We start from the raw sequence: 21,088 nt of genomic DNA on the forward strand, positions 1-21,088 counted from the left end.
TAAATATCAGGAAAAACATCTTTGCAGTTACATCAGCAAACCATGGACAACTCTCCCAAGGGAGATGTTGGATCCTTTTGGTTAAAATGGTTAAGAAGTGACTTACTCACATGCCACAAACAAATGTGCAGTGCATCAACACTAATAGCATCACCTCTGATATGGTGATGATGGGCATGATGTTTTCCATCAGCTCTCATGGCTGTCACCAGATATTTTTATGAAAGCGTCCTCTTTTGGTGAGCATGCTCAGTACTGATAGGAGCCTGAAGTACGGTTTACTAAAGCAGCACTTCAGGCTTGGAGATCTACCTGATGCACAGCTGGCTTTGCTATTAGAAGCCACTTGGTTGTGGTTGTCGGTTGCTGTTCTGTTGTTCATGTGCTGGGAAAGTTGTGTTTTCAGAGTAGCTGTAACTGTCTATGAAACCTGCATTTGGCTTGGGCTTCAGATCAACTGAAGCAGGCTGCCCAGAGAGGTGGTGGAGTCTCTTCTCTGGAGACATTCAAAACCTACCTGGACCTATTTCTGTGCAATCTGCTCTGCTGACCCTGTTTTAGTAGGTGGATTGGACTAGATGATCTCCAGAAGTCACTTCCAACCCCAAACACTCTGTGATTTCCCTCAGGTGAGAGGGATGCAGCGGGGCTGCCCTGAGGAACAGCCCTCCATGACAGTCATCAGCCAGGGCCTATGTCACCCTCTTGTTCTCATTTGTGGTTGTTTTTTTGTTTGTTGGTTCGTTTTCTCCCCAACCTTCCAGGATTTAATAGAGAAAGTGGTGATCCTGCGCAAAGCTGTGCAGCTCACCCAGGCTGTGGATCCTAATGTTGTTGGAGCCTTATTGGCCCAGAAGATGAGCCAGTACGCCAACCTCCTGGCTGCCCAGGGCAGCATTGCTGCAGCTTTGACCTTCCTCCCTGCCAACACCAACCAGGTACAGGACTTTCAGGTTTTTCTCTCCCTCTCTCTGTGTGAACGGGCGCATTTTGAGCAAAGATCTATGCACAGTGCGGTTAGTCAGCAGGACTGCCATTTGAAATGCACCTCAGGATGTGACAGTCAGGCTGTTTCCCCTCTCCCTGCATTGGCTTCACTGAGCTGGCACAAGTACATGGACTTGTTCTTCTCCCTCTTCATTTCACAGCCTGGTCCTTGCAGCCAGTGGCCACTAAAGAAGCAACTGTCCCTGCTGCAAGCCAGACACCGTGAAACACGTACCTTGGCATTTGGTTGTTTTCTTTTTACTTCACGTGTTCCGTAGCTTGGTATTCATAGGCAGGATGGCTTGGAAATGGAGCCCATGATGGGAGGCAGGCACATGCAAGGCAGTTACAGTGGCCCCATGTCTCATGCGGAAAAGACTTATTCTGATCAAATAAAGCAGAACAGGCTTCTGAGAGAGAGAGAGACAGCTCATCAGTGTGTGGCCAGATGCCCTGGGTGGGAAACTGTGCATTTAACGTTCCATTGCTGTCCTTTTCTGATTGCAGCCAAACATCATGCTGTTACGGGACAGGCTTTGCAGAGCCCAAGGAGAGCTGCCGGTGGGACAGGAGGCTCTCAAGGCACCATACGAGAGACAGCCTGTGCCCAAAGGACGAGCTGGCCCTGTGGCTGGACAGATGCAAGGGCCCCAGGGTCTGACCCAGCAGTATTACCAACAGGTAAATGGGTTTGGACAGTCAGGGAGGGGTCATGTGGTTTGGCTTCTGGAGAGTGATGGGTAGAGGAGTTTTTTTTCTTCTCTCTTGATCTGAGCTGGAGCTGTGTGACATACCTCTACAGAGAGCCTTGCGGTGAAAATCATTGATGCTGTTTTTCAGTCAGTACAGATGCCTCCTTTATTCCTCATCTGGAATCATCTCTTAAACACCTTGTCAAGTGGCTGGTGTCTGAAGATTTTTCCCCTTTTGACTGAAAATGTGCTGCAGTGCCAAGAATGACTGTGTGAAAGCACTGCAGGACTTTTCTGTGCTTGCTCTCATGGTCCCTGATGTCTGTTGTCCCATTCCTGCAGGCCTGGGGGCTTGCTCATGCTGTTTATCAGCCTCCTCTGGGGCTGATTATTTTCCTGCTGAATCTCTGATGTTGGCTGCAGAAGATGCCAAGCCGTGGCAATAGCAAACTGAGGGCTTGTTTTGGTGTGGCTACAGCCTACTCTGAACCTCCTGGCAGGCAGTAAGGGGGCAGGGGCTGGCACAGGAGCAGGGAGCCCTGAGAGTCAGCTGTAGCAGAAGAAAGACCTGGTGAGTACCTGGGGGAGGCAAATGCCCTGGTTTTATCTCTAGATTGAGAACAACACTTCGTCAGACTACGGTGGCCATCATCAGAGCTTGGTGTAGTGCGCAGCCCTGGCTGTGTGTGTGCTTCAAGAGCATTGCCAAGTCTAATCCCTCAGCAAAGTGCTGGAGCTCAGGTGGCATTGCTGTACAGGGAGACTATGGACTGAGCTTTACTGAGAGCAGAGCTGTTTCAGTGCTGCGGGTGTTCTCCTTACACATAGATGGGCACAAGCAGAGGCATATTGCTCTCAGGGCTGCCCTTTAGGCACTGCCTGCTAGAAAAATAGGGGCAGGAAGGAAGAAGGGATGAAAAGTCGGGGGAGTTGGGATATCTTCTCTCCTTGATGTCAAAAATTGTGCCTTTGCTGTCTCTCCAGGGTGCTAACAAGGCACATTTCAGAAAGGACAAAACCTTCATTCCATTCGTACAAAATTACCTTGCTAACGCCATTGCCTATGATTTTAAACGCATCATTGCAAATAATTAACTCTGCTATTCTCTCCTGTGTCTTTGACCTTCTTCCTTGTAACCAATGAATTGCCTTGAGAAGCAATGCTGCATGTTTCCCATTTGGCTGTGGAAGAGAGCAGCTGTCCTCTAGATGGCATGATCTTAGCAATGCTTTTCAAGCCACAGTCCCCTCTTTCTCCTGCTGTTTCAGGAATACATCAAGGTATTATCGAAGCAAGCCCTGCACATGTTTATAAGGCTAGGTGTATCGCAACCCCACGAGCACACTGTTAGTTACTGCCTGTGCTCTTGGATTTCTAGGGAGCTCCTCATGCTCAGCAAGAAGGGCTTGAAGCCAACAGGTACTGTGTCAGAAAGGTGCCCAGTGGTATGCTGATGAAGCAGAATTGAAAGAAATTACATATTTGAGTCTTAGGATACTTGTTCTGCTTGTATCCCTTTTAAGAAATTGTGTGGATAGGCTTGTTCAAGCTTGAGGCAGCCTTTGTTTAGTTGCTTTCCCAAACAGGAACATGTACTTGAAACATCATTGCTTTTTGGTGTGGGGTTTTTAACCCTGTTTTTCATCTGAAAAAAAAAAAAAAAAAAAAAAACAAACCACACAACACGTGTGAAAAGGGATGGAAAAATCTTTTAGATTACCCCAGTGATGAGTTACGCAGATATTAACAGCAGTTATATGGCTGACTGCACTGTTAGCCCAGCACTGCTCAGGGTTGGAGTCTTGACGAACTGAAGCCCTAGGGCTTCAGCCTTCCCTTTGCCTGTATTCAGGTGGGGTGTGGGGCTCCTGACCCCCGAGATGTGCATCCCACCACTGGGCAGCACTCCTTCTCTTTGCTCAGGGACATTGCAGATATAGGAGGGTCTCTGTTTATGTTCCGTCATAAATGTTGTAATGTTTGTACGGAGCTAAAGGGCTTTGGAGTGGCAAAGGAAGACAGAGGAAAGGAGCTTAGAACTCCCTGGTGTGGTTAGTAATGCCCAGTGTCATGCCCGGGCAGAGCTTCTGCATAGGAAAATGCAATGAAAGAGGACTTGTAACAGTATTGTCGTGGCAGACCTGGCTGGCTGGCCCATGTAACACTGCACTTGCTCCACAGCCTGTTGTAGCTGCCTTTCTGCTGTGCTTCGTCTTCACTCTGCAATTCACCTCAGCTCCAGAGCACAGTGATCCGTCTATCTTGAATGCACTTTTCCGTCTGTAATTTTTATGGCTGTGTTACAAATGCCAGCATGCAAACCTTTTTGCATTCACTTCTTTGCATCTCATTTTGTAAGACCCTTTATACTTTTTTTATTGTTTTGTTTTCCATTATTGCTATTTCTTTGTTCAATTCAGGTTAGAATTGCCCCTACTGTCACTACCTGGAGTAACAAAACTCCTACTGCCCTTCCCAGCCATCTTCCTGCAGGCTGTCTCTCTGACACACAGGTATAACCTTCATTATTCCTCTCTGAGCCCCTGCTCAACCCTGGTATGTCCCTCAGTGCAGTCTCTGTGCTTGGCACAGCCTGCGCCAGATAGGTGGAAGGAGCAACTTCCACTTGTGCTCTGGTTGTGCTCCTCTGCATCTCTTGTTGCATTTTTTTCATCAAGGCCCAGATGAGTGGTTCTGGAAAGCCTTAACTGGGAGCTTGGTGTGATCTGAGTCCCCACAGCCCAGCCCTTGCCCTGTTCTGGAGTACTTAAAGTGTCGTACTTTTCCTTTCCCTCTTTATTATGGAAATTAGAAGCTTCAGGGTTAATGTTTAAGTTGTTCAGTGTGGATGGCATGGCACTCATGGTCTGCCCAAGTACCGGGCAGCACTGGCAGGGACCTCTTCCTTTTTCCAGGGAGGTGTGTGCTGCTCTGCTGCTGCCGAAATCACTGCACATACAGCTTTTGCTTTCAGTGTCACACTGGGCACCGTGAGGCACTGGGGTTGTTGGAGGCATTTGCCCCTGTGCCAGTGGCTCTTCCAAGGAATGTGGTTTCAGGCCTTGAAATGAGAACTGATCATTTTGTTATGGTTCTGCTTCAGCACTGCATTACCATTGCTGACTACATCCTATCTCCCCCTACCCCTTTTTCCTGCATTCTTTTTTTCACAGGGAGACAACCCACCTCCTCCAGGGTTTATCGTGCCAGGTGCCGTTAATCCCAGCACACCCCCGCAGCAAGCTACACCTTCCAATTACAGCATGTACTCGCAAGCAGGGCCACGGCCAGCGTACCCACAGAGTGAGTAGCAGCAGCTCCACTCCCTCCCACCCAGATGATGAGGCTGCATTTCCTTGGGGACAACCAGTCCCCTCTGTGGGGCTGGGAGGATTCAGTCCAAGCCACTCCCACATTTCTTAGTTGGGGGGGGAAAAAAGCCTCTGAGATGACATCTGAGGGTTGTCATTTTTTGGTGGGATCTAGACATCAGGCACCCTCTGTTAGACACTGTCTCCTCTGCTGCTGAGAAGGTGTCTGCCAACAGCTCTTAGACTCACTCCTCAGCTGGCCCTTCCCAAGGGCATGATGGGGTCAGAAACCCCCAGTGTGAGTCCTGGACGAGCAGCACGGGCCTGGCAAAGAGCGACCCAACTCAACAGTGTGTGGCTGGGCCAATCCAGGACTCTGTCAAGATGGGAAAGGGGATGAGGAGAAAACAAGGGCAGTGGTAGGGCTGAACAAGGAATGGAACAGAGCATTGACACACTTGGATCAGGAGACTGGAAGTACAGGCACTGGCACCAGGGAGGAAAAAAGGAACACGGGCAGAGAAAGAGGCAGGGTATATAAGCGCAGGGCTCGCAGTGAAAGGCTGTGTGTGAGCTTGCGTTCACTTCCAGAGATGGCTGGAAGTTCGGTTCCCTGACCTTGGCTCTCCCGTTGAGCCAACATGAGGCAAGGGTTTCCCTTCCTTGAGAGGCACCATGGGGATTGCAATGGTCCCAAAAACAGCCGGAGTGTCTGCGTCCTCCCAGCCCCACCCCGAGTGGCATGATGGCTCTGGGCAGAGGAGTTTAGGGGGTAGAATGGGAGTCCCTGCAGCCAAGACATTCCTTTCTCTGGCTCCCTGCTCCCAGAAGCAACCCAGAAGGCTTTGAGCAACCATGCAAGTACAGGCAGTGTTGTGGGAGCCAGGATTGTCTGGGCAGGTGAGTGGTTTGAGGGGGAAGGGGAGGAAAAGAGAAGGGTCAGATGGACAAGGAAGCAGAGGCAGATGAAACCTGCTCCTCTGTTATGAATTCACTGACTGAATCTCTTTTTTTCCTGTTTGTAGCATATCAGGCCACACAGCAGTACCCTTGTGGAACAGGGGGACCAGCTCTCTATCAGCCTCAGCAGCCTATTGCTGTCCCTGCTTCAGCCTCTTACCCAAACCCTCCCCCTAACACCACCCCTTCTTACCTGCCCTCTGCCCCTGCCCACTCCCTGCCCTCCCCGCTCTACCCTGGGCAGCCTCAACCCTCCCTGACGAGCCTGAATCCCATCTCTTCCTTCCCTCTTTCTCCTTCTGGCACATCCTTTCAGCATGGCAGGCCAGGACCTCCAGCAACTTCTGTGGCTTATGCATTACCTACTGGACCAACAGGTACTCTGCCTGCAACCAGTGACCTTCCTGCATCCCAGAGAACAGGTCTGCGCTTGGACAGGGGGGCAGGCAGGGAGGGGGAGGGTTTTGCTTTGTTACTCACTCAGTTCAACATGCACTTTCCCTTGTGAATGCTCCATATGAAGTTTGCTTGTGCTTAGAGGTCCACTCAAAGCATTTCTAAAACACGATTTTCCCTTTGCATCTGGCAATAATGCAGCTGTGTTGCTGCAGTGAGCACTTACTGTGCGAGCAGTCGTCTTTTTATTGCAAGTCAGACCTTACTACAAACACAGAGCTTTTGTCTTGCCCGAGCCATGGTGCAACAGCATGGTCTTGTTGTGAGGCTGTTGGATACTGTGGATGGGTGGTGGCACGATTTTAACCTTGTGAGGCTGGCACCAAAACCTGTGATGTGGCTGGAGAGCAAAATACAAAACTGAGCAAGTTTTCTTAATTGCTGCAGAGGTGATACCAATTCTCCTTGCAGAACAATTCTGCAAATGTAATTTGTCACTGTGTCCCTGGTTTGTGAGCAGAATTTAATTCTGAGATTGACAACTTATTTAATTCAAACAACATTTCCTGTGGTATCACCTCCCTTCCATTATTTTTTCCCTAACCACTTAGTGTGATGGGATTTATTGTAGCTGCAAATGCCTTAAAAGACGATGAGAAGTGATTTAGAAATGCTTTTATGTGTCTCTTGAATGTTAGTCAAAAGCATGTGTGTGTTGCTGCCACATAAGAGCATGTCTTGGCACTCATGGTGAGAGAGCATGGGGCTGATGTCTCCTTGTGACTGCTTGGACATAACTGTTTGCTGTGGGGCAGTGACCTTGCTTGGGATAACAAACCTGTCTCTTCACTTAGCAACCTGTGACACAACAGCATCCTATATGTCAGGCTGTGTGGGAAGGATGAGCAGTCGTTTTCTAAACCCAGCCATAAACGTCCTTCACATCCACATGGTCCAGCTGGGCTGTTGAGGTCCAGATCTGGGAGTACGGAGCAGAGGGAATATTAGGTGGGATTTGAGGGATATTCTAGGGATGCAGATTCTGCTGACAGGCCCTAAGGACCCCACTGTGATTCCCCCTTTTCTTTTAGAAGTCTATTAGGGGTGATGTAATGCAGAAAAGGCAGATTGTCTTTGTCTTGGCAGCAGCAGTCCTAAGAGTAGGTGTCATGGTTTAACCCCAGGTGGCAACTAAGCCTCATGCAGCCACTCACTCCCTCCAGTGGGATGTGGGAAAGAATCGAAAGAATAAAAGTGAGAAAACTCATGGGTTGAGATAAAGACAGTTTAAGAGGTAAAGCGGAAGTCATGTGCACAAGCAAAGCAAAACAAGGAATTCATTCACTACTTCCTATTGTCAGGTGTTCAGCCATCCCCAGGACAGCAGGGCTCCATCATATGTAACACTGACTTGGGATGACTAACACTATAACTCTGAATGTCCCACCTTCTTCCCCCCAAAATACATACTAAGCGTGATGTCATGAGGTATCAAAAATCCTTTTGGTTAGTTGGGGTCAGCTGTCCCAGCTGTCTCTTCTCCCAGCTTCTTGTGCACCTGGTGCAGCTTTAGAAGTTGTCCTTGAATTCTACTTAGCAATAACTAAAACATTGGTGCATTATCAATATTATTCTCATTCTAAATCCAAAACACAGTGCTATACCAGCTATTAGGAAGAAAACAAACTATCACAGCCAAAACCAGGACAGCAGGTGTTCCTGGCATCCTTGAGCCTGGCATTGCCTTCACACAGACACTCGTTTTTGAGGGAGAAATGGTATTTTGCTGTGTCAAAAATTAGGACTGGTGTCATCTCTGTTCTTGGAGATGCTGCAGTGTGACCCCTCCTGACCCCATGTTGTGGGGCATGTCAAACTTCTATCTCTAAGCCAGAGAAATTTTTAAACTGAGCAGAGGAAAACTTGTTGGATAGGGTTCTAGGCCTGGGATGTGAAGCAGCACATTACAGTGCAGACAGCATAGCTTCTGCACCCCTGAATAAATGCAAGGAACAATAAAATTGTTCTTTACAGTTTTACTACTGTACTTGTATCACTGGCAGGCACTTCAGATTTGTCACTTGCTAAGTTCCTTACACTAACAGTGGAGTGACAGTTGTTGTGGCATGCTCAGAGCAGGTGAGCCTCTGGACAACAGAAGTTAGGGACATTAATGATAAGACTGTCCAGTTTATAAAATGGTGTTATCCACGTAGACAGTAGTCTAGCACTATGTCATTTTAATATAGGAGAAATAGAAACATAATTTAGGTTGGAAAGGACCTTGAAGATCATTAAGTCCAACTGTTAAACTAACACAGCCAAATCCACCACTGAGCCATGTCCCTAAGAATGTAATAGAGTAAAATAGAAGCAAACTAGTTGTTATCAGCATTGCCTTGCCAGATTTCCTCTCAAAATTTAAAGCTGTCCATACTGTGCTTTTTATAAAGCTTTCTGAGAACTATCAGTGCTCCTTGCATGGTGTGAAGGCAGCCAGTATGAAGTGTCAGACCTCCAGGAACCTAAACTTGGGCATTGTCTTTGATGCCTGGCAGATGCCAACCTTTGGCTGATGTGCCAGAGTGGGTTCCAGGGCACAAGGATGTGCTGGGGCCAGGTGGCTCATGCAGGCAGGATGCTGGCAGGCAACTGGTGCCTGCAGCTGGAGAACAATGGACAAAATATAAGGGGCATCTGAAGAGCTTTCTCTGTCCTCTTCCAATTTTTAGGTTACACTTTTCAGAAAACATACAAGAAGAAAAAAAAAAATCTTGCTTTGTAAATATAGCAATGACAGTGTGCATGCTTAACCACCAACATTTTTTCCAGAGTAGCTGTATTGCTTAGTGAAGGGCGCCTTGGCGTAAGATCCTGTAGGACCATAGAAATCTGCAGCCAGAAGTAGATGTCACCTCTAACTCTGAATATCCCAGCGCAGAGCATGTAGTGATGCTGATCTTGGCTTTGAAGTGGTATGGTTTTGTGTGTGGTGATGATCTAATCTCGGAACCTCATGCTTTACTTTGCAAATTCATTAAAAGGTGAAGGTAAGGGAAAAAGGAAAAAAAAAAATCTCAAATTTGAACTCTTGAAAAACAGCTGGCCTTTCATCTGGTTTCGATTTAAAGATGCACTTACAAAAGAAACAGTTCTATAAGTATCTTCTGATTTTTTGCAAAGGTATATAATATCAGTATGTTAAGCCACGTTTGGAGCTCCAGTAAGCAAGAAAGCCCACATTTAATTTCATTTTCAACCTATGTCACTTTGTGTTCTGATAGATATTGGAACCTGCTTTCAAGAGAGTTTTAACTCTCAGAGTCTTGAATCTTGTTTGAAATTGTGATAGAGAAATTCTGAGCTAAGGGAAAGGTTTGCACCAGAACTATGACTGCATGAGGTGAACCCCAAGGACAGGAGTTATCTCATCCCTGATGTTCTTCTTCTCTCTGAAACAGCAAAGGCTGTGTTGGCTGTGGTTTGCCATTTGGATTTGTTGCTCGGTCTGAGCAGGCAACATGTCTCTTCACATGGGTGTAAAGCTCCCGTGTGAACGTGCCCTTTTTTTTTTTTTTTTCTGTGCTGGATGCAGTTGAGAGAGTGCCTTGATTTGGGAAAGTACTTGATGTCTACCTTGAAGTCAAATACCTGAAGTATCTCCTGAAAAGCTTTTTGGAATGGTAAAACCATCAAGAAACAGTGTTGTTTGTGCTGGCTGGTAGGAATAGAAAATTAGCACACTGGAAGATATAAGAAAGTGGGTCAGGACTCTGCCACATTTGTTAGAAATGACTAGAAACACCGATTACTGCATGGGAAGAGCAGCAGGCTTTTTTTCAGGCAAGGCAGACAAAGCAATTCCATGGGGTGGTTTGGACAAATGACTTGTCTCTAAATTGTCATTGTAATTAGGTTAAGTATTTTTTTCTTCCAACTATTTGTGCTTATTGAAATGAAACTGTTACAGACTGAGTGTTTTATTCTTGCAAAGAAAATACTTTTTTAGTTCTCTTTGCATTTTATCTGCAGAAAGCCTACCACCTCAAGACCAGGCCTCTTCCTCGGCAGGTGAACTAGGTACCACCTAACCTGAAAATAATTACAGCCACTAGATTAAATTAATTGAACAGATATCAATAATGTATGTGTTCCTCAGAGAACATTGTTTGCCAATTACACTTTAATCAAATAATTTTTTAAATTCCTTAGTGAAAACAAATAACAACATATCTGGAGTTTTTAACCACAGAAACAAATGCTGATTTTCCTTTTTTAAAGCAAATTGTTCTAGGAAGTTAACAGCAATAACTGAGATTTTCTTAGTGTATTACCGCTGTCAGCACTGCGGAAGTTAGACTTCCTATATCAGAAATACTCTGGGAATGGATATTCTGGCTGAGGAGCAGAGGAGCCCATGTGGTACAGGGCTGTCAGGAATGGCGCTGCCTTTGGGCAAAAAGAAATTGTGAGTGAAAGGGGTTTTAAATTGTTTTTTCATTTACCCCTTTAACATGCTCTGGATGTGGAACTTATTTAACAAAAAGCTCAGGGGCAGATGAAATTTCAGATAAATTGAGCAAATTCTGCAGTGATGTTAAGCTCTGCTGCCTAAGGTGCATCCATCATCTGCTAAGTGAGAAACACTGTGGTGAAAAAGTCCATTGAGTGGGGATTTGGTTTTGTTGGCTTTTTGTGGCTTTATGCAATAAATCCTGACTAGTCAGCTAGGCCGCAGTGATGCTGAGCTGTAATGCTGCGGTTCTAGTGACACGCGCTCTGTGGTGAGATGGAAACTGTTTCTAATGCACAAACATGAGCTTTGGTGTCCAAATCTTGCAGCTGCATGGAGCAAGCTTGCTTGGAAGAGAAGGAGGTTTGGTACAGAACAACACCCCAGACTCAGAGTGAATCTGCTCAGACATCCCCCATGCTGCTTCCAGTTTCAAATCAATTTTTTCATGAAAAAGCTGGATTTGCCACCTTGCTCCAACAGCTCTGCTTTTGGGACACAAGGCATCTGTAAAAATGCTGGCAGGGGCTTCTTAATGGCTCCTTTGTGTCTGCAGAGCTGCTGGATGAATCTGGCCTCAAATGTTTAAGGCTCCTGATGTCTCTTATGCCTCTTCTCTCTGTGTCATGTTGCTGGGCAACACATCTTACTGTCACATATAAATCCATCACAACACACAGTTGCAGCAGCAGCTCTCAGGAAATGGGTGCAGCTTAATCATGTTCTTATTCACCTGTGATTTCTGACATATCTTCTGCTGATTAATGTTTATAATCTTATGGTGATCATGGCATTGGGGGAAAACAGTTCTAATTTCTTCTAATCTGATATGGGTGGGAGAAACCTATCCTGCTGAGTGTGAAGCTGTCTTAACAAATGCCAAACCTGCGCAGTGGGCACAGACCCCAGAGGGTCTGGTGGCTGAATGGTGGAGGTGCTGGGATGCTCTGGCTGGCACAGGGCCTGTTCTGGCCCCCAGGGAAGGGCAGAGAAGTGGGCAGGCTCTGCCAAGACCCTGCCCTCCTCCAAGGAACTTAAGGTCTCTGTTTTCCTTTCAGGGCCTCAGAATGGCTGGAACGACCCTCCTGCCCTGAACAGAGCTGCCAAGAAGAAGAAGGTACTCTAGGAAATCCTGTCTCGACACAATTGAGTGCTGACCGCTTGAAAAGCAGTAACTTGAGCTGCTCCTGGGAAACTCATTGGCAGGAGAAGGAAAAAGAAGGGTTAGCAGCAAACAAAAGCTGTGCCTCATGAGCAGAAACTGCTGTTGTGCTTCTCCAGTATGACTTCTCTCTTTCAAAATATTTAAGCCTCTAAAAAGATGGTGGCTTTTTGCTAAAGTTGCGGTTGTTTATAACAACATTGATCCTGGTTTGGGGAAAGAAAATATCTCAGGCTATTTTAATCTGCAGTAAAGCAGATGAGTTTTGCAGGAGATGATACTTACATGAAATTATGAGGCCATGCAAATTGTTACAGATTACAGCCTTTGCTGGAGCTGAAAGCAATTTATCCTGATTAGGGGTCTGAGCCTGAGAGATATGCTGAGAGTAAGACAATTTTTGTGATGGAGACAATGTAGTTTTGTAAAATGGATTTAGATTGCAGCAGGACAGAACAAGTGGGGACGCTTGGCACAGAGCAGAGGGAGCCTTTTCATCCCCTGGTGCCACTTTAGTCTTGCATATCTCCACGGTAGGCGGTGTTATCAGCTGCTCTCTGAGTCTGGTACTTTTTGGGAAGTAAGAGACAATCTGGAGCGTATAAAGTGTGGGGAGAGAAAAAAAAAACTTGGAGCAGGCAAGATGTGGCCTGGGTGATGGCAGAAGTCTCCCTTCAACTTTGGGGTTTTGGTTGCTGCAGTTCAAGTTGAGCTTTTGGAGGATGGATGGTGCTTTGTGTGCTCCTCAGTGCCCCAGTGCTGCGACGTTTGTCACACAGCAGCCAGTGCGCTGCCTTCAAGGGCTCAGGCTCTCAGGAAGAGGAGGAGAGCTGTCAGTGAGAATAACTGTTGGACCTGAGAGCTCAAGAAGCAGCTTTCTGCAGAGTTTTTGCTACTGCTCTGCACATGTGTCACAGTCAGAATTTCTGCCATAGCCAGGGCGTGAGGGTTGGCTCCTTACTAAATGAGGAGTTGTGTGTGTTGTATTCCCTGTTAAATATTTAGCAAACCTCTGCCAGAAATGTTTGTTTGTTTGTTTCCCTCATGTCCACTGTATGAGGGGGTGGTTTAAGAAATTATGAAATGACTCACCACGTGGGCTACTGCAAAATAGAAGAGCCATCTTGCATTTCAAGCCACAGCATAATTTGTAACTGTTTTCCACCTAAGAACTTAGCCACCACTCAAAAGTTTACTGCTGTGTCATTGCTTTTATTATTGACTTTGTTGATGGTGTATTTGGAATATTTTTCTTGCTGTCCCAAACCACTAGCTTAGTTCTGGCATCATTCAGTCAGGGTTCTGTAATCTTTCCTTTTTGCCATGCACACCCAAAGAAATGTGCACATTCCTATGGGAGCTCTTTCTTTTGTTTGGATTCCTGTATGACACATAGCAGTGGTCAGTAGCTCATTTTGTTGTTTATTTCCTCTAGCAAATGTTTCCGAAGTGCCCCTGTGTAAAGACTGGCAGATGCTTAGGGATGAATTTGGAATGCGCTTATAATCTGTCTTAGCGCAAACCTGCCAGAAGCTTGAAAGGCTTTTGGGAGCTTTATTGGTGCATGTTGCTAGCAGTGAGCTATGTACTGCGTGAAAAAAATGTACCCTTGAAAATAAGACCCACAAATCTAGATATAATGACCCAATAGTAAGAACAGATGTAGGTGTGGGTTAGTTTTCATTAGTGCAACTGTCCTCTTCACGCTGGTCTGCCCAACCCCTGGTTTGTGCCCTTAGCGGAAGGGGAAGGCAGGTCTGATTTGAGGTCACTGTGCCCAGCAGAGCACCCAGGACTGGGAACACTGGGGATATTACTGCCCAGTGGCCTTCTTGCCATCCAGATGCAGCCAGAAGCAATGGATTGTGTAGTCAGAGTGCAATCGTCTGCTGCCTGCCCCTGTTGTTTCTCTGTCCTGGGGGCTCAGTGATCTGCTCAGCAGAGCTCACAACTGCTGCAGATTGGGAAGTCTGCAGCAGCTGCGTGTTGTGCTTCGCATGCTGCAGCCACAACAGCATAAATAAACTGTTTTTTTGTTTGGTTGGTTGGTTTTTTTTTTCTCCAGGTCCCTGATAACTTCCAGCCCCCAGTTCCCATCACCTCCCCCATCATGAACCCGGTAGCGGATCCACAGTCGCAGATGCAGCAGCCTCTGGCTCCGGCACCACCTGTGGGCACGCTCAGCTTCCAGCCTCCACATGTCCCCGCAGGCCAGCCCGTGCTGCAAGGTGGCTACCCACCTGCTCCCCAGCCCCTGGGGCCCTGCATCCTGCCACCTGCTGTCTCAAAACCCAGCACGGAGGGGGCCCCTGGGGCCCCTATTGGCAATGCCATCCAGGTAAGGTAGCCCCAGCATGGCACACTTTTCATTTCATAGAATCATAGAATAGTTTGGGTTGGAAGGGACCTTCAAAGCTCATCTAGTCCAGCCCCCTGCAATGAGCAGGGACATCTTCAACTAGATCAGGTTGCTCAGAGCCCTGTCCAGCCTGGCCTGGGATGTCTCCAAGGATGGGGCATCCACCACCTCTCTGGGCAACCTGGGCCAGTGTTATAGTAGTGGTTTGTATGTCAGTGGAGCCTTGCAGGCTCAGGATCATGTTGGCCAGGCATTTCTTGTACCTCCCAAATGCACTGCAGCACTTTTAGTCACTAGCTTTGCACCATGCTGGCATTTTGCTACTGTAATCACCTAGACCCTACCTCTTTGCATTCAATCCTCTAGTCAGTACTGACCAACAAGCCGCTTCCTTCTGCAACTTCACAGCTCTCCAGAGGATGCTGATAATGTCACCTCCACACAGCCACAGGGAAGAAGCAGGAGCTGTGCCAAGCTGGCTAATAATGCTGCTTGGTTTAGTTGAAAACAACATGTGGTCACAGTGACCTGGAAAACCCTCACCTGCTCTCTGTTTCTCAGCACGTGCAGGCACTGCCAACAGAGAAGATTACCAAGAAGCCCATCCCCGAGGAGCACCTTATTCTGAAGACAACATTTGAAGCTCTTATCCAGAGGTGCCTGCTGTCTGCCTCCGATCCGGTAGGTCTCTGGGGTGTTCCCAGAGCACCCCTGTGTTTGGGTGAATGCACATGGTACCTGCAGCACAGCCAGCCATCACAGCCTCTCCCGAGATAGCTTGTCCTTCTAAGGGAAATGCACAGAAAAGCCACAAGCAATGCATAGAAAAGCTACACACACAAAGGATGTGCCAGTCTGGGGCCAGAGCACAGCCCAGCTGCCTGAGGACTTTTCCTCTGGTCCTTATAGCCTGTAGCATGGATAGAGCGTGATGGTGCTGTTTATGGGCAGGGAATTAACCCGTTGCAGCCCACTCTATTGCTCTCTTCTAAGGAGGAGGGTTGGATTTGGTTACAGTTGAGGTTTTGATATTGATGGTTAAAAAAAAAAAAAAGCGAAAGCCTTTAGAAAGGGCTGTCCTTGCTCCCGTCAGCACAGGGCATGCCCTGTGCTGAGATGTTCAGAGGGGCTTGCTTGTTCATTTGTTCAACTGCTTCTTATCATTCAGAGCAGGAAGCAGCTGGTGTATTATGCCAGGTCTGAGCTGAGGCTCATACATGTGAGTACATGCCTCAGATTTTGATCTGTGATTTCTGATTAACAAACTCATTTCAAAAGGACATGAGTAGTAGAGAAATGGAAAGTTAAGAGCTTTAACATGACCACGGGATCTCAATAGCAAAAACCTTTCCTGTGGCAGTCAGTGCTTGGTAAATAAGCCACCCATCTCAAAGCTTCCTGTTTATTTCCAGCGGTCAGTAAATAACATGCTGCCCTAAAGTCCAGCTGCTGACTGTTAAGCTTGTGCCCACCACATGCTGAGAGGTGGATGATGGACAGAGAGCTTTGTGCGCTAAACGTGCTTGGTCAGCAGCACGAACTCACGCTCCTGTTACAGCAATTGGGAGCTGAGCAGCCTGAGGGCTCTGGATGAATATTGAGCATTTGATGCCACTCCTCTGCTATGTCCACTCCACCATTTCAGGTGGCTCTGTAGTTTAGACTTGACATTCACATGTACTTGCTCCTTCTTTCCCCTTTGGGTCTCAGCCTGGCAATTTCGGGGTGGACTCGCCAACACACTCCGTTCTAGATGCATTTTGAGGCCATAGACCTTTCTTTGGACAGGCCCCGTAAGCTCCAGTAGCATTTGATAGGTTAAAATCATTTCTTTAAAGGTTGGGCTGCAGCGTGCAAGGATAGAAGTCGGATACTGCATGGATTCTTTGACCTTTTCTTCCTCCAAGTGCCTTTTCTCCGAGACACACGTGGAAGGCAAAAGCATTTGGTTCACATCTGCACCCAGCCACTGCTTTTCTTCTCTGCCAAAACATTTTGCTTGCTTCTTGTTTAGTCTCTGATTTTCTTAGGCAGAGCAAGTGTTCCAAGCTGAGAGATGCTGTCCTGACTGTATACAGCAGTTACTGTCAGAACAAACACAGACACTACTCAGTTATTACATTCCAAAGGAAAAAATGGGAACAGGAAGAGAGATCCTGCTTAGGGGCTGGAACAGGAAGCAAAGAGTGAGGAGAACAGCCAACCTGCACTTCTTCCACCTCATTTCCTTTGACTGGAGATACGTTTTGCTGTTCACTAAACACAGTTTATTCCTCTTTGCCCTAGTTGGCCATTTGTAAAATGAAACTAGTGTTTATGTTTTTTCACAGGTTTTGAAACAAATGATCCAAACTCATCTATCTGAGAGAGTTACAGACCAAAGGAATTAGCCAGTTTCTTATCTGCTCCTCCTGGGGTACTTATTCCTCACTTGTCTCCATTCCTTGACAACATAACTACTGCTGAGGGGTTTTCCACACATGGCCTGAGAGACCTACAAGCTCTGTTCTCTGCTGTGCACTGGACTGTCCAAACAGCTTTCCCTAATATCTAGCATAGCAGGCAGCCACCTGCTCTTCACATCCGAGCCAGAGCATTGTTGTAGGCTATATTTTCTCTTGCCAGTTATTTAATCCAGGGAAACTTTTCCAGTTCCCAGGAGAAATGGTACTATCCTAACTTAAAGATGGAGGGGTGTTGCACACTGATTGAGGAGGAAGTTCCAATACTTTTGTGTGCTGATTCCATTTCTGCTGCTGTTGGCCACCTTTTTTTGTGCTTCTCTAACTATAACCTTGATGCTTTATTACTGTTTTATTATTCTGGAGCAAAATCTTCTATTTCTGTAACTGTTTCTTTTTTAAAAAGAAAAAAAATGGATAAAAAATGTATTTCTCCAGCAGCTGCTGTGGCATTCCAGGTGGAATATACTGGGGTTAGTTTAAGAGCCTTTGGTAGCAAAATAATCTCAGCTACATCAAAGGGTGGTTTATATAAAAGCATGGAAGCATGAAAGATGTGTAGAGGCAGTTTGGGTTAGGCTCTTAGCTTTTCTGTTGACAATAAACACAAAAATCCTCCTGGCTTTACCAATCACATAATGAAAAATATAATTAGGATTTGCTGTAAATGATGACTGACTTGTACATACTTGGACTTCAGTGACTGCTTGTGCCCTTAAGCTCTCATTGACATTGCTGGATAAGTGATTCCAGTAATAACTTCATTCAGATATCATTATGCTTTGCCAGTGAACCACAGAGAAAGAACTCCTAGCGCAATTCATGATTCTGTCTCTTTCTATATCAGCTAATACCAATGGGTTTTGGTATGCACCTCTACAGTTTATTATTCGCTGTAGTGAACTACAGCGGTTACGTGTGGAGATCTACAGTCTTATCACTTGGTCTTTCCTGGCAAAATCAGGGATGAAAAGTACAGAGCAAAGAATTCAAATTATGTGGTAGGAAAATGTTGAGCAAGGATTTTCATGTGCTATATGGACTTCTTTGCAGTGATAGCAGATCAGTCTGGTGGTGGTAAAAGCACTGTGTTCTAATTATATTCTTCTCTCTTGCAGCAAACCAAGAGGAAACTAGATGATGCAAATAAACGTCTGGAGTTTCTATATGACAAACTTAGGGAACAGACCGTAAGTTTTTTTTGCATTTTCTTCCCCAGTCAAACATTGCAGGTATGGCCTAGAACTTCATCAGTGGTGTGAACCCTTCTGCAATGTGTAGCACGTGCTCGTTCTTTCTTTGCAAGCATTCTTTGAATCCCTTTATTGTATGTTTCCATGCATTTCCCAGAAATGGTGCAGTGGAGTGCTTGGCCCCAAGTGCCTGTGAAGACTTGACAGTGTTTTGAGGTCATATGGTGCCATGCAGGGGCTGCACTGAGCCAGAGAGCAGAGCTCCTTGCAGCAGGCACTGGGTGAATGCATCAGGAGGGTTTCTGCCCCAGCTGCTGGCAGAATGAGCCAGCACAGCAAGTTTTCCTGCCAGGACTGTGAGGGACATGCAGCCTGGGGTCAAAAAAAAACCCAGATTTAGATGCTGGAGGTTCACTGATTTCACTGGAGGGCAGATGTGCAAGTACTTTTGAAGATCTGGTAATTTTTTTAAAGCCTTCCAGGAGGCCTTGTAGCAGAACAAAGGACTGGGCTTAGATCTCTTAGTGCCATAGGATTAGAGTGCTCTAATCTTGTTGTCCTCAGGCCATCTTTGCTGAACAATTAACATTAACCCAGAGCTCAGTAAGTTTTTCATGTGCCGCAGTCTGTCACAGCAGCTCTCCCACCTCAGGGAATCGCATCCAGGGGCTGGCAGTGACTGTTCCCAGTGTGGTGCAGCTTTCAAGATAGCTGTGTTTAAAGAAGGGAACAAATTTCCTGCGCCTTCCTGAGGGCCAAAGGATTTCTGTTATTCTAGCACTAGTGTACACAGTGATGTTTCTTTTTTCTGCTGACCTGTCTTGTCTGGCTTCCTTGCAGCTCTCTCCAACCATCATTAGTGGTTTGCACAACATGGTGAAGAGCATCGAAACCCGCAACTACCAGGAAGGACTGAACATCCACACACACATCGTCAGCACCAGCAACTTCAGCGAGACCTCTGCTTTCATGCCCGTTCTGAAGGTTGTCCTCACCCAGGCCAATAAGCTGGGTGTCTGAAGTAACCCTGCGTCTGCAAAGCCTTGACGGTCACTTTTCCAAAGAAGTGCACTTCTGTGGCAAACACAGGAATGGACCAAATGCTAGTCCTTATGGCATGTCACAGTAGAGCGCTGACAAATGGCATTGCACTCTCCCTGCAAAATGCTTCCTTCTAGGAGAGCCGTGGAGCCCTGGTGCTTTTCTTTTTATTTTAATCCTTTTCCCATCCCTAATGATTCTTATTTACAAATAGTGTATTTAATGGATAACGCCCCATATTGTCAGTTTTTAGATGCATGTTATACTGCTAAACAGTGGCTTTTAATAACAGATATACATGTTAAAACAAGATGGGTTGTGTATCAGGCCCTAAAACAGTCTTCCCTTCTGCCCCACTGTTCCTTATCCACCAGATTAAAGAGTCTGATCGTATTATAAGTGTATGTGATCTTTCATTTTATGAAGCTGCTTGCAGTTCTGTTATTACAATTTACATGTTTAATAGCTTAATTTTGCACTGGGACAAATGAGCAAAATAAAGGCTAATGTGATATTTTCAATAAATGTTAATTTATTAAAATGTGTCTTTATGAAGTACAACTTGGAGATTTTGAGCCTGGAGTACAGTGGGGTGGCTTTCTGTTGCATCCCAGGCTTGAGGATATTTTTTTTCCTCCATGCTCATAACTAAAGGCTCCATTTAACATTTATGTTGCAGTTTTGCATTTCAAGGGAAGGTTTGGCAAGGATTTTGAACACATCAGCATGCATTTTTCAAAAGCTAAGAGCAGAAATGATGCAGAGTGGTTTCTGCCACCTCTACAGAGACATGGATGTTTAGTGTGCAAGCAAGGTGCAAATCATTTCTTGCAGTCCCCTGAACCTGGAGGTGGCTGCCCTGTTGCACTGATGACTTCTGTGAGGATGTGTGGTGCTGTGAAACTGCGAGCCTGCCTCTGCTGGCCCCTGGCACACTTATTTCCTGCAGCACAGTTGAAGTTGGCTTCAAGTTTTAAAAATTGGAAACAGTGTGACATGAAGAGCAAGTATGTCTAGGAAGAACAGTTGGAAGAAATGTCCAGATATTTTAAAAGGAAAAGGCAGTTTTCCCTGAAAATTACTTGAAGTATCTATGCCTGTGGAATGTAGATTTGGCAGTACATCCTGCAAGCAATATTACAATTAACAATGCAAATCATTGCTGACTTCTGTGACTTAAACTGATTATAGGTTACAGATGTGTTGGGCAAAACAGTTCCATTCCTCTGACAAAATTATACTTAATTTTGTCTTTCCAGTCTCTTCTGACCTCATAAGCTTTTAGAATTTGTGAACATAAAGCATCCATCTGGAGTTCCTTTGTTTCAGGAGTTTAAAAGCCAATTGGAGTAATTTTCTTCCCCTTCATCTAGGTTACAGGTTTCTAAGCAGTGTTACCAGTAAATGGTGTTCTGTTCCTGTCATTTGGAAGGTTTCCAGGTGTCTTGCTTTGTTCATCCATACACTTAGTAAAAACTCTTTGCCCAGCAGGCTCAAGTGTTGGCTGAATCACATCAAAAATTATGTTAATGCTGTCTGAAATAAGGAAATCATAGTCTGCCTCAGTGGGAAAAACATGCAGGTCACCAGCTCCACTCCTGATTGCTGGGACCACATTCTCTAGGAAGCATTTCTCAGCACCTCCCTAGCCGGATGAGAAGGGTAACAGCTCGGTGTGCTCCACATTTCCTCCCCTAGGACTCTTTTCTGCAAGCGTGGAATGAAGTGATGGGGCTCTGATAACAGGGAAGGCAGGAAGAAAAGGGCTTTGCAGAAGAACAAGTGTTGTCATCTGCAGGGGAAAGCAGAATTCTGGTAGTTTGGTGCCCTGGGATGTGTGTTTGCACCTGCAAAAAGGACCACTGCATGGCACTCCAGCAGTGATGCTTCCATCAGAGCCAGCCGGGCACAGCCTGGCCAGAGAAACATGGACCCTCGTGTCTTGATTCAAGGGGGAAAAGAACAAATTTTAAAAGAAAGAACAAGCTCAGAGGTAAACAGGAATTAAAAA

General features: G+C 46.1%; 1 protein-coding gene across 14 annotated transcripts in view; it reads left to right on the forward strand.

The window, feature by feature from the left end:
- The window catches only part of SEC31A (SEC31 homolog A, COPII coat complex component), a 46,511-nt gene extending 27,041 nt beyond the window's left edge, over positions 1-19,470 (forward strand). For 5 of the 14 annotated variants that reach the window (XM_082050817.1, XM_082050825.1, XM_082050827.1 and 2 more), the window contains 11 exons: positions 765-938; positions 1,495-1,668; positions 4,101-4,193; positions 4,854-4,983; positions 6,017-6,328; positions 10,380-10,427; positions 11,919-11,977; positions 14,088-14,360; positions 14,943-15,062; positions 17,962-18,033; positions 18,877-19,470. In XM_082050817.1, the coding sequence (XP_081906943.1) occupies positions 765-938; positions 1,495-1,668; positions 4,101-4,193; positions 4,854-4,983; positions 6,017-6,328; positions 10,380-10,427; positions 11,919-11,977; positions 14,088-14,360; positions 14,943-15,062; positions 17,962-18,033; positions 18,877-19,056 (1,635 nt within the window). In that variant the 3' untranslated portion in view covers positions 19,057-19,470. Of the gene's footprint in view, positions 1-764; positions 939-1,494; positions 1,669-4,100; positions 4,194-4,853; positions 4,984-6,016; positions 6,374-10,379; positions 10,428-11,918; positions 11,978-14,087; positions 14,361-14,942; positions 15,063-17,961; positions 18,034-18,876 lie in introns of all 14 variants that reach the window. The other 9 variants (XM_082050820.1, XM_082050818.1, XM_082050830.1 and 6 more) reach the window with 7 other exon arrangements.
- The last annotated feature ends 1,618 nt before the right edge of the window (positions 19,471-21,088 follow it).

This window comes from Streptopelia decaocto (genome assembly GCF_964273445.1).
Source record: "Streptopelia decaocto genome assembly, chromosome: 4".
Taxonomy (NCBI): Eukaryota; Metazoa; Chordata; class Aves; order Columbiformes; family Columbidae; genus Streptopelia; species Streptopelia decaocto.